The sequence below is a fragment of the Podarcis raffonei genome, chromosome 9 (assembly GCF_027172205.1).
Source record: "Podarcis raffonei isolate rPodRaf1 chromosome 9, rPodRaf1.pri, whole genome shotgun sequence".
Lineage (NCBI taxonomy): Eukaryota > Metazoa > Chordata > Lepidosauria > Squamata > Lacertidae > Podarcis > Podarcis raffonei.
The window spans coordinates 59,149,963-59,162,805 of record NC_070610.1 but is presented as its reverse complement, the minus strand read 5'-3'; the positions used below and the strand labels follow the sequence as shown (position 1 = coordinate 59,162,805).

General features: G+C 40.3%; 1 protein-coding gene across 3 annotated transcripts in view; it reads left to right on the top strand.

Moving 5' to 3' along the window:
* Positions 1-12,843, top strand: part of NFKB1 (nuclear factor kappa B subunit 1) — a 74,189-nt gene that overhangs the window by 19,648 nt on the left and 41,698 nt on the right. For 2 of the 3 annotated variants that reach the window (XM_053403944.1, XM_053403941.1), the window contains exons 3-5: positions 3,661-3,745; positions 5,631-5,671; positions 9,896-9,994. In XM_053403944.1, the coding sequence (XP_053259919.1) occupies positions 3,661-3,745; positions 5,631-5,671; positions 9,896-9,994 (225 nt within the window). The remainder of the gene's footprint in view (positions 1-3,660; positions 3,746-5,630; positions 5,672-9,895; positions 9,995-12,843) is intronic. The other variant, XM_053403945.1, reaches the window with a different exon arrangement.

Here is a 12,843-nt window from a genome sequence, read left to right as displayed (position 1 = left end):
TATTGCACCTATACCATTCTCAAAGCCTTGGCCTACCCCCATACTCTGTAGGTTCTTTTTCATAAAACTCCAAGAGATATTGTCAAAAGCTTTCTCCGCATCCACAAATATCAGAACTGCTTTAGTGTTTATATTCACTTCTAGCTTTTCCAAAATGTCAATTATGTTCCTCAGATTATCAGATAGATGTCTTCCCGGTAGAAAGCCCGCTTGGTCCTTATGAATCGCCTCAATCAATACTTTTTTCAGTCTCTTAGCCAAAATATCAGCAAAAATTTTGTAATCCTCATTTAATAAGGTTATGGGACGGTAGTTCTTAAGTTGTGTCTTTTCAGTTTCCGTTTTTGGTATAAGTGTAATATACGCCTCTTTCCACGATTCTGGTGCTCTTTTCCCTTCCAAAATTTCATTACAGACTTCCTTCAAAGGTTGTAATAACCACTCTTTCAAAGATCTGTAATATCTGGAAGTCAGCCCATCCGGTCCTGGAGACTTGCCTAATTGCATATTTTGAATGGCACCTTCTATCTCCTGGTCAGATATTTTGCAATTCAACATTAGTTTGCTTTCTTGTGAAATTTTTTGTAATCCATTTGTTTTCAAAAAGCGTTCAATGTCCATTTCATTCTGTGGCCCTTGTGCATATAATTGTTTGAAGTATTTCTGGAAGCAATTTCTAATCTCAGTTGGATTGTGTATATCTTTTCCTTCTACTTCCAAATTTGTGATGGTATTTTGTTTTTGTCTTTTTTTCAATTGCCAAGCCAGTAGTTTCCCACATTTATTCGCTGATTCAAATGTCTTCTGTCTCATTTGTTTAATTTTCCATTCTATTTCCTGATTCATCAATTCCATATATTGTACTTGATATAATTTTATTTCTCTCAAAATCTCCTGTGACTTTGGCTTTACTCTCAGTTTTTTCTCCCCTTCTTTTATTTTCTCCAAAATTTTATCTTTTTTCTCATTTCGACTTCTCTTTTTTATTGCGTTCTGTTGTATCAAGAACCCTCTCATCACAGCTTTACTTGCATCCCAGATTACTCTTTTTTCAACATTAGTAGTCATATTTATTTCAAAATAGTCTCTCAAAGTTTTTTGGGCCTTGAATTCTTCCTTCCCCAGGTCCTGTTGCCAAAAATCTGTAAATTCCTTTGTAAGGAAGTCTGCCAGGTTGTCTTTCTCGCTTTCAGGTACTGCTCTGATTCTTAAATTTCTCTCCTTTCCTTGTAATTCAATCATAGACAGTGTTAGGTCGTGATCCTCTAGTTTCTTATATACCAGTGGTATCTTCTCTTGAGCAGCGGTTGCAATTTCCTTAGCTTCCTCTGCTATCTTTCGAGTCGAGGCCGATTCCTCCAATAGTTTTTCAATGGACTGTGTGTTAGAATTCACCTTCTTTCCCAGTTCATTAATACTTGTAGTGTTCAAGTCAATTTTTGCTGAGGCCTCAGCTACTTGTTTATTTGTCTCTGCAACCTGTTTGGCTAAGTTTTCCAAAGATGCATTAATTTTGCCGAATGCCTGAGCCAATAAATCTTCAGATGACATAGCTTTTGGTTTTGCTTGCGAAGCAGCAGTTCCTACTGTACCTGCTGCTCCGGATGTTGAAGCCCTTCTCTGATGTGTAATATCAGTCTTGTATTGTCTAGCGGACCTGGTAGTTTTTTCCTGTGCCAGCTCTATCTTCCCTTTCTCATTTGCCATAACACTCTCATGCAAAACCCAAGGTCAGTCTCATGCCTGGTAGATTTGTTTTGAAGAGGAATTTTCCAAGCTTGGTTACTTAGTGGCTTAGTTGTTGTTGCAACATAGTCTCCTCTAGGGGGACACACTTCCAACTTCACTTTGCAACTTTTAAAACAAATATGGTCCTTATAGGTCCCCGGTATCCCTTAAAAGCCACAATTTCAGTGTCCTTAAAAGTTACTTTATAGTCAAAAACAGTTCTAAAAACAGTGTATCTTTCACAGAGTTATATCAGGATTCTTTACCCTTAACGTGCTGACAGTTCTTCCCACTGATCGGCTTTCCCTGTCATAGGCAGTCCGTTCCCAGATTTTAGAGGCAGCAGATATATCTTTACTTCCCTCTTTTCTTGCAGGTAAATAATGCTCAAATTTCTCCCCTGCACTCCTGCAAACAGGAGGAGAATCGCTTTTTTGGTGTTGGATTTTAAGCCTTTAGAGAACGTCTTTCAAAGTTACAGCTTTAAAGTCTCTTTGCTTTGATCTATTTACAAGCCTGAAAGGCAGACTTCCTGTTTGTACCTTTCCCGTTTCAGTGCCAAAATTACTGAAATTTTTCTCCAATTAATTTGCTTGATCCTACTCACGGGTGGCGCTGTGTACTCACAGGACACGGGTGGCGCTGTGGGTTAAAGCCTCAGCGCCTAGGGCTTGCCGATCGAAAGGTCGGCGGTTCGAATCCCTGCGGTGGGGTGCGCTCCCGTTGCTCGGTCCCAGCGCCTGCCAACCTAGCAGTTCGAAAGCACCTCCGGGTGCAAGTAGATAAATAGGGACCGCTTACTAGCGGGAAGGCAAATGGAGCCCACCGAGTCTCCAAGTTCACAGGCTTCACCGCCTGTGATTTCTTCGGGTCCCCGCTTCGCCGCAGCGGCCAGACCCAGTCCCCGCGGAGCCGATTCCCTCCGGAGCTCAGAGGGAATCCGCCATTAGTCGCTGGCGCTGACCGGAAGTCTCCAGGATACAGAACTTCAGCTACTGATTGCAGTCCTGAGCCTTCCAGTATATTTGTGGTTCTCTTCATGATATAGATGGAGCTCTTCTTTTCCTTGCATGAGAAGCAGAGAGGAATCTCTGTTGCTGAACAAGGCTACCTTCCTATGAAGAAACGTTAGCCTAACATTTAGGCCTTTTTTGTTTAGGAAAAAAGCGAGTAAGCAGGAATATTTATATGTGTGTATAAAATTGTACACATGATGTGGAGAAAGTGAGTAGAAAGGTTTCCTCCCTCTCTCCAATAAAACTGAATATTGGAAGAATCAGAACAGATGAAAGCACTTATTCACACAGCACATAGAAAACCATGGAATTTGTTCCCGCTAGATGTACATGACGGCCACCAACTTGGATGGCTTCATTTATTTACGTACTTATTGAATTTACATCCCACCCTTCCTCCCAAAGAAGCTGTAAGGCAATACAAATTAGAAAGCAAGCAAGTGAAAAACCTCAGAGGTAATTAAGAGCTTTTGGCAAATTCATGGAGGACAAAGCTATCTTTTTCCTGCGCTGTGTGGAAGCAGTATGCCTCTGAATACTAGTTCTTGGGAATCACAAGTGAATACCATTGCACTTCACGTAGGTATCTGGTGGCCACTGTCACAATAGGATGCTGGCCTAGATGAGCCTTTGGCCTGATCTAGCAGGGATCGCGTTGGGTTCTCATGTACCTTGTTAGCGTCACAGACATTGGATGCAATATGGAGAAAGTGGGATACACATTTGCTGGTAGTTCATCAAATAGTATACTGATTCAACCCAGCTATTGAAAAGAGTTCGCATACTTATGGTAACTCTGCAGAACAAAATTGGGTGAGGAAGCAAGAGCTGTAAAATTAGTATTTTTGTTACTAGAGCCTGAAATAAGTTACTAGAGCCTGAAATCTATTAAGAAGCACAGATATTCTCAATGCAGGTGTATGGAATGGACCACATCATGGGGATGAATCAGCTGCTCAATAGTACAAGCATGATTACATCTGATCTTCACCTGCACACAGGTAAAAATCATTTATGCTTGACTGAGATGGTTTGTAAAATTGCGTCATATTCAGAAACTTATATTTGTCTAAAACAGTTATAAATTATAGTTACCAAAAAAAATATTTTTCCTTCTCTGACAACTTCTCCCATTATGGTATTGTAGTAATGTGAGAATGTGTTTGTACCCAAATTTTCCATTCTAAATAGCTTAGAAGAGCGCAAGACCCTTGTCCCATATTGAACTGGGAAATGCCAGCTTCAGCGTTTTGACAATCAGATGTTGTGTTTTTACGGAACATGCTAGCATAAAAAGGATTAGTGCAATACAGTTGATTCTTCTTTTCATTATATGGATGTGAAATGTTTGGAAAGTCTGGGGACTTTCTGTCAATAAATGCCGCTTGTTTCTTGCAACTGTTCAAATATGAAAAGAGTTTTGTTGATACAGTCTTATAAAGGACTTAAGCTGCCTTGTGCTTTTTCCTTCTTACACATCATGGATGATTCATTACAAAGTTTGACATCATAAATAAGTAGGGAAAGGGGAAGTACAAATGACCTGCTCTCCCTTTTACTGTGCTTCCTAAGCTATGTGCAAAGGAGATTTCTTTTTCTCTGCTATGATGTGTGTGAACTTGGCACGCACCACAACTCCCACTTTAATTGACATGCATTCCCCCTCACTGCTACATTTGAAGCTGCTGCTGAAAGTTGGCTGTTAGTTATTCTGTATATTTACCCTGGTCCTAGGAAGCACAAGTGGGTGCACACATCACTCACATCCCCACACTATCTGTGGAGCACATTTAACATACATTTAAAGTACATGGCTTCCTCCCCAAAGTATCTTGGGAAGTGTAGTTTATTCCTCTCAGAGCTACAGTTGGCAGCACCCTTAACAAATGATGGTTCGCAGGATTCTTTGGGGGAAGTCATGTGCGTTAACTGTGTTATAAATTCATGGTGTGAATGTGACCGTCATTCCCAAGGACTCATGAGAAGGGTTCCTGATTTTCCCTTCTGGTGACAATCACACTGGAGGGTCTGCCAACATTTTTTGGGCACTTTTCATTGTGCACAGGGAGCTAAGGTAGGGAGGAGGTGGCTGAAAAACTGAAGTGTACATGTGGAAAACTGTCTGAGGACTTTTAGATCCCCCACCCTTATTTTAAATCTACTTTCCCTTAAAGTTGTGGAAGTAAATTATCAGAAAGCAGTTTGAAATCACTACTACTACTACAAACAGTTAATAAAACACAGTGAATCTTAAAACTGAGCAAGCTTGCCCAATTCTTAACCAAAAGACACACATGAACAAAATTGTCTCTCATTATTTGACAAGGGACAACCTTATTATATACTTTGATAATCATTGCAGAATTGTTTTAGATAACTTGTTTGTAGAAAATTGTGCTTTTTATAGTCGGGGAACTCAAGGCTATTCTCAGCTGATCTTGATGCTCCTTGGATCTGTTAAGATTCTTTTTTTTCATAGTTGAGCAGAATTAAAGTAATACAATATAAGTATAACCAAAAAGGTTTTCAGATCAAAGTTGTACATGAATCCTCATTTTCTTAAGGCATCATATGCAAAATTGTGGCTTTGCAAATATAACATTTTATTTTTATAAATATAAAAATAGAGGCAGTAACACCTCTACTTTTACTAACTCCTTGTGCTGTTTTTGGATATATAGATTATTCAATCCTAACTTAAACTTTTTCTCAGACCAGAATGTGCCCACCTGATTATACTTGAAGGGGGAAGGGTGAATTCTGCTTGAGGGGGGGAGTGACAAAGGGGAGAAATTTTAAAGTGAACTGTTATCCTAAAAAAAGCAAAATAGGAAAATCTTATATTTTTTTAAAAAAACCTATCTTCCTTTCATTTTTTGTAACAAGGTGATGGGCCATACCTTCAAATTGTTGAACAACCTAAGCAGGTAAGAGAAGACTATTGATGTTTTGAAATTACCACAACAATCTCTCAGTTAACTACTGTAATGCTAGATTTAGAAATGTTGAACAACATTTTGTACTCTGGTTCCATATCTAGTCTGTCTTGTTATGGGTGACTTAATATTGTTGCTTTTGGTTTGTTTGAACCTGTTGGGCATCTAAATGACAGGAATAAAAATATATTCCTTTAAACAAGAAGATTCCCAATGAGGATGCCTTGTTTTGGCAGGGTAGCTGTAAGTAAATATAAGCCATAAGGGAGCCCACATCTGTGTGGTACTTCTACAGTGGGGAGTAGCCCATGTGGTGCCCTCCACATGTTGGTCTGTGACTCCCAGAATCTCTGTCAATTGGCCATGCTAGCTTGGGCTAATGTACAACAATACCTGAAATTTCCATATTGACCATTCCATATTGACCATCACTACAATGTAGAATACATGTTTTCCCCAAAGGAGTGTAAAATAGTGTACAAAGGAAAACTGGAACAAAATATCCTTAAATAGGAGCAAGTCAAGAACCCCTGAATATTCTAGGGCTCAAGTCTTTGTTTTTTGATTTTATTTCAGCATTGATTAGCCACCTAGATCTTTATCATTCATACCTTCTCTTGTTATGCAAATATGCCCCCCCCCCTTCGGCAACTTCGGAAAGTACGTTGTTATGATTCTCTTTTTCTTTCTTTTTGAACAGGTGGTTAGTTGATCTTAAGAACAATAGTGGTTAAAAACTTCCATGCCCTGCTTTTTTCTGGTGCCCCCTACCCTATAGCAAGGTTCTCAGCACAGCTCACACAGCCTGGCTCCCTACTTTTAATTTTCCTTTTAGACAAACCAGCTTACCATCAAAGCAGCTTATGGACGGCTTCTCCTGCAAACCAGGATCAAATCTTGTTATTCAGTCCTGATCTACAGGACAGATATGAACCATACTTTGCCTGAAACCAGGAATAGTGGCAGAAAATTATCACAGAAGAGGAAGACAGGTGCTAAAGACATCTGGCCACTTGCTTTTCTATTGTCAAAACAGAGCTTGACATTTTTGTAACACTTTAGGAAGCTGTCTCAGGCTTCTTGTCCATCTAGCCCAGGCTTCCTCAACCTCGGCCCTTTGAGACTACAATTCCCATCATCCCTGACCACTGGTCCTGCTAGCTAGAGATCATGGGAGTTGTAGGCCAAAGGTTGAGGAAGCCTGATTTAGCCCCATGAAATATTCAATGACTGCTCTCTGCAGTCTCGGGAAAAGCTTTTTCCTATCACCTGCCATCCGCTGCTTTTAACTGGAGATGCCTGGAACCTTCTGTATTCAAAGTATGCTTGTTTGCTACTAAGCTCTGGTCCCTCCTAATAATAATGTCTGAACCACTATACTGATGTAGGTTGAACATGGACATTTAAAGCACATGGGTTCCTCCAAAGAATCCTGGGGACTATAGTTTACTGCTCACAGATACAATTCCCAGCAGTCTACAGTTCCCAGGATCGTGGGGGAGGGGGGATGAGCTTTTAATGTGTCTTAATACAATCATCAGTGGTGCATGAGCCAGCTATAAGTAAGGCAAGCACTGTTTGAGCAAATCCAGCACTGCAGGAATGAATTAAGCTATGCACCATGTAAGCCCTGCATCATAGCCTCAATGCCTACAATATAAGCTGTATCTTAAGAATTGCCCCAGTGCTGCTGCTTGCGTGAGCGAAGTATGGTTTCCTCTCCTGAGAATGTTGAAGCATTTGCAGCAAATTTGGAGTGAAAGTCGAACATCCGTTGTAGTGTTAAAATGGAAAAAGATCTGGACAGAATAGCTTTGCGGTTGCTTACTCATTTTGAGAGCTATTGTTTTGAGTAGGATGGCTAGCTGTGGGCTGAAGATGATTAGAATTTGAGACAGCCTCTAAATGTTGTAAACGTGTGGCCTGCTTACTTGTTTGTTTTAGATATCTTGCTTCATGACATCAAGGGCTATGGGTACGATAAGGTTATGTATTCTTGTATCAGTGCAGCAGTTTGGGGAGGTATGTTACACTGAAAGCAAGTGTCTTCCTGCAGTGGCCATGTTAGTGTGTTACAGCAAAAATCATGGTGCTTCCACAGTTTGGGCTTGTCCACACTTCCACTTGTTCCATGCCAAGAAAGCACTGGTGCAAAAAACACTTTCTGTGTGTCCCATTCTTTCTAGGCACAGGTCTGAGCAGTTTGAACTTTGCCTCACCACTTTTCCCGGGAAAACCTGCTCTTTAATGGTAAATCAGAACAAACAGCAATCTGTAGAAAATCCAATTGCTGTTTTTCTGGATTCAGCACTAAACCATAGTTTTTCTGGCAAACAGAGCTGTGGACAAGCCCTTTGTTGCCCAATTCTTTATAATGGGCAAAATATCCTGCTGGTTTATGTAACAACCAGTTCCTATTTAACTTACAGCCTTGAGTGTATTTACCATTGTAAACTGCTTAGAGGTGTCACTATAATCAGGCAGTATGTGAAATAAATAAATAAACAAACAAATAAACAAAATTCCATATATAGAGAGAGAGAGCGAGAGAGAGAGAGAGAGAGAGAGAGAGAGAAAGAAAGAAAGAAAGAAAGAAAGAAAGAAAGAAAGAAACGGACCAGTAAAAGGACTGGCTCCAAGTATCTCATTTTCTGAGTTTAACAGGGCTGTGACTCTGTTCGAGATTTCCTACACTGGAAGGGAATGCCGTTCAGGCAGGGTTGCCATCTGCATGAAAGTGATGTTTGAAATATGCTCCTATTATTTTGGGAGCATGTTTCCATGGATTGGACAGGCAGTTTTTGTGGAGTGTTCAGGCTTTGGTTATCATGGCAGTCTGTGAGTTTATCTCCCCAATATCCCAAACTTATCTTTAAGTTTGGTTCATGATTGTTATGGATAGTAAAGAAATAAAGACTAACACAGTAACAAAATTTATTTTTCCAAGTATACTGTTAGATAACAGTATAATTTTTAAATATTAGTTGTGTTAATGTGATATATGAGGTGTCATATTACAGTGTATGGTCAGCTGTAGTTGTATCTTAACAATTTAGGGAGGAACAAACCAAGTGAATACATCATTATAACTTTACCCTTGTTCCGTTGTAGTTTTAAAACTTTATTTTTTATATCAATATCTACAACTATCAAAAGAGAATACAGATTCATGACACATCAATTACTCTTAAAATACAACAGGCATTATACAATAAATTAGATATGGGTTTCCCAAACCTGGGTCTCCAACTGTTTTGAGCTACAACTCCCATCACCCTTAGCTAGCAGGAAAGTGGTCAGGGATTATGGGAATTGTAGTCCAAGAACAAGTGGAAGTTTGGGAAACTCTGAATTAGATTCACTAGCATAAAGCTTTCCATCTGCACAATGCCCCCCCCCAATATCCGCCAGATATTTGGGGGAAGACCCAGGTCAGATTTGCAGGGTGCAAGGAGAGGAGAGGAGGGGAGAGGAGAGGAAAGGAAAGGAAAGGAAAGGAAAGGAAAGGAAAGGAAAGGAAAGGAAAGGAAAGTTCCATTGCATAGCCAAAAGTCTTTGCACTAGCGGATCTACTTTGTTGGAAACCACCCAATGTTCATAATAGCTATATTTAAAATGCCACTCATTCTAACAGCTCCTCCCTAACACATCATGTAATTCCATTTCCTTTTAGGCCTACTTAAGAAATATCTCCTCGTTCTCTCTGTTTTAAGCAATCCACAATTTATTGCATTTTAAGGAAGATTTATTGTACATTCGTACCTTGGTTCTTGAACGGACTCCGTTCAGGAAGTCCGTTCGACTTCCGAAAATGTTCAAAAACCAAGGTGTTGTTTCCGATTGGCTGCAGGAGCTTCCTGCAGCCAATTGGAAGCTGCACAAGCCACATCTGACATTTGGCTTCCAAAAAACATTCGCAAACCAGAGCACCCATTTCTGGGTTTGCAGCATTCGGGAGCCAAAACGTTCAAGTCGCAAGGCTTTCAGGAACCAAGCCACAACTGTATTGCCTTTCTTTTATTGTGTTACTCGCTCTGGGGTCACTATGTGATGAAGTGTGGCACAGAAATTCAATAAGCAACATAAAATTAGTATAGGGGCAGAGAAAGTGAAGAAGTAAAAATTAATGCATTCTCTTTACTCACCAGTGCAGTAAAGAAGCTGGCGTTGTGTGAGAAGTTAATTCATTAACCTTTTAAAAACTGATCTCCTCAGAGGGGTTTTCGCTTCCGGTACGTTTGTGAAGGACCATCGCATGGTGGACTTCCTGGAGCTTCTAGCGAGAAGAACAAAAAATCATATCCACAAGTTAAAGTAAGTTCATAATTTACTTGCCATTTATTATTTTGGTTATGATTATTAAACCATCAATTTGCTTGTCACTTTACAGCAGCTTTCCCCAGCCTGATACTCTCCAGGTGTTGTTGGGCTGAAACTCCCATCAGCCCCTGTCATCATGTCCAATGGTCAGGAATGGTGTGACCTATGGTCAAAATATCTAGAGGGCACCAGAGCTAGGATGGTACTCACTTTTTTAAAAAATTGTATGTACTACTGCTGCTTGCTTTGGATATACAGTGGTACCTCCGGTTGCACACAGGATCCGTTCCGGAGCTCCGGTCGGATCCCGAGGAATTTGCACCTGGAGGTGCCTGTTCTGAGAGCGCTTCTGTGCATGCGCTTGGTGTGTAGAGTGCTTCTGCACATGCACACATGGCAAAACCCAGAAAAATACTTTGCCGCATTCACATCCTGAAGGATATGCAACCAGAGGTGTGCATATCCAGAGGTACCACTGTAACAGAAATGGAGGTTGCAATAGAAAGAGGAAAGTCTTGCCTAGTCACTTCCCAACCAAAGCAGTGTGAGAATGACTGAAACAGTATAATCTGTTACTGGAAGGTTTGGGCAAAAGGATATTTATAAAGTGTCAATTGCACAGTTATACAAGCAGTTTTGTTTTGTTCCACACTGGTTCACAAATTTTACTTTTTGAAAAGAATTGTAGTAGTAGCTGCAGCAGCTCATCTTCGCTCACTTTCAGCCTTACCTACCTTCTGATGATAAAAGGGGGAGGAGAAGAGCTATGTGCACCACATTGAGCTCCTTGGAGGAAAGGTGGAGTAGAAATGCAGCAAATAAATAAGTAACCAAACCCTTGGGTGGGGTTCCCTAAGAATTTTGATTAGAAAAATGAAAAGTGTACTATGGTTGTACGTACTTGCTTATGTGAGAGGTCTAAAGGGCTAATTCAGTTAGTTTGTTTTTATAAAAGGGACTATTGTAAATTCAAGGCTTCCATTTTTTTATTTATATGTTCTGGTCAATGGAGAGGGAATGCACAAAGCATTAGATAGCGAATTGCTAATTATTATTTAGCATCAAGCTTGTATTTTGCCAAGTAGAGATTTGTAGTCGCCTCGTACTCCCCAAGCAATGTTAAGTTCCAGGGTAGAACTACAAAGCAAGTTTCATTTGAAGGAGAGAACTGTGAAGGCTTATGGTGTTTGCAGTATTTGTTCATTTAAAAATCTATAGTTTGAACAAGTGCTGAGCAAACTTGCACAAGTAGGCAATGCCGTTTCCAAAGTAATAGTGGTAGCCTGTTCGAAAGCCAGTTCTGAAAACTTAAGACTGCTTTCTTTCTGCATGAATTAAAAAATGGCTCCTTGGAAATTCCTGGCACACATCCTTTTTTCCCCAACAGCAAAGACCAGTCTGGACTTTTTCAGCCCTTCCCCATCCTACCAATAGACATAATATTCCAAGCAGGCTTTTTAGACAAATGGCAGCTTTAAAGCTCATGTCCCACTTTGCATGAATAAAGTACATCTGCAACACTACAATCTTTATTGTCAACTTCTTTCTAAAATGCAGTTCCAGTTGCATTTTGATTCTGCAAAGACCAAAGCCCTAGGCTGACCGTTGAGACTATGGCCTCATTTTCACTGAGGTGGCAAACCTATGCCTGGGCTGCACCCCTTCCGACTACATTATTTAATATTGTTCCTAAAATCTTTTATCCATGCAAAAACAAGGCCAGAACCCTTCTCCCTTAAAACTAGTAGTCTTTTATGTGCAGGGATTATTTATTTATTTTTGGTATGGAGGAACATTTAGTTATCTCAGTCCCTGCTTGCATTCTGAAATGTTAGAGGCTAGACAAGGGTTTAACATCTCCACTGAGAACTGGGCATGTGATGAGTCTAGATTTGAAGCGTGTGTTCTGTGGTAGGTCAAAGGTTGATTTGGAGTGCACACCCAATTGTTTCTACATATTTTGGCAGTTACTGGCATGGGAGTGCCATGTTTCATAGTGTCATGTGTCAAAATGAAGAACTGGGCCAGATGCAATTCACTTCCATCTTGTAGAGGACATTCTCCCCTGAAGCACAGAGGGATGGGACTATGAGAACTGGGACCTGCCCCCATCCATTTACTTATCATTGCACTCTGTTGCTGCAGAAACATTTCTCTCCAGTCTGGCTCCAGTGTGGGAAGTGAACCAGGCTAGAGAGGCAAGTGCCTCAAGTGGAAGGAAGGGAGCAGGTCCCAACTTTATATCTGAACAGAGCTGATGCACAGCAAACAAATGTGATTGTCCCTGTCACATCTAGTTTGACCTCTAGAGCTCACCGGCAAATAAACTATATTTATTTAAATGAATTTTGAAAATATGACATCAAAAGTGTTCCCATGATGTTTGTGGAAAGGGTAAGGTGTGGCGTCCCCCCCCCCTTTTATTAACATTTCACTCATTTCATATTTTGTCATACTTTCATTCCTTAAGCTGCAATCCTATATTTGCTTACCTGAGAGTCCCATTGAACTAGGTGGGATTTGCTTCTGAGTGGACAGGTGTAAAATTCCACTACCAGCCTTTCTTTAAGTGCGTTTTTTATTGACTTAGTGTTTTGCTTTGTATAGATCTTCCTATGGCAACACCTGTTAGGAGAGGCTGGCAGATAAATATAGGGAAGTTCCTCAAGGCTACTTCACTGGCTTGTTAGTGCCTGTTCATGATTTTAAGTTTAGCCAAAAGGAAAGAGAAATATTTTGCATTCAATTACCCTTCTGTCAGCCTACCCTAGCTCCAGGTGCCTCCTTTTTATGAATGGCAAAATTTTCAGTATGTTTTAACAGATTGTTCTAACAAATGATTT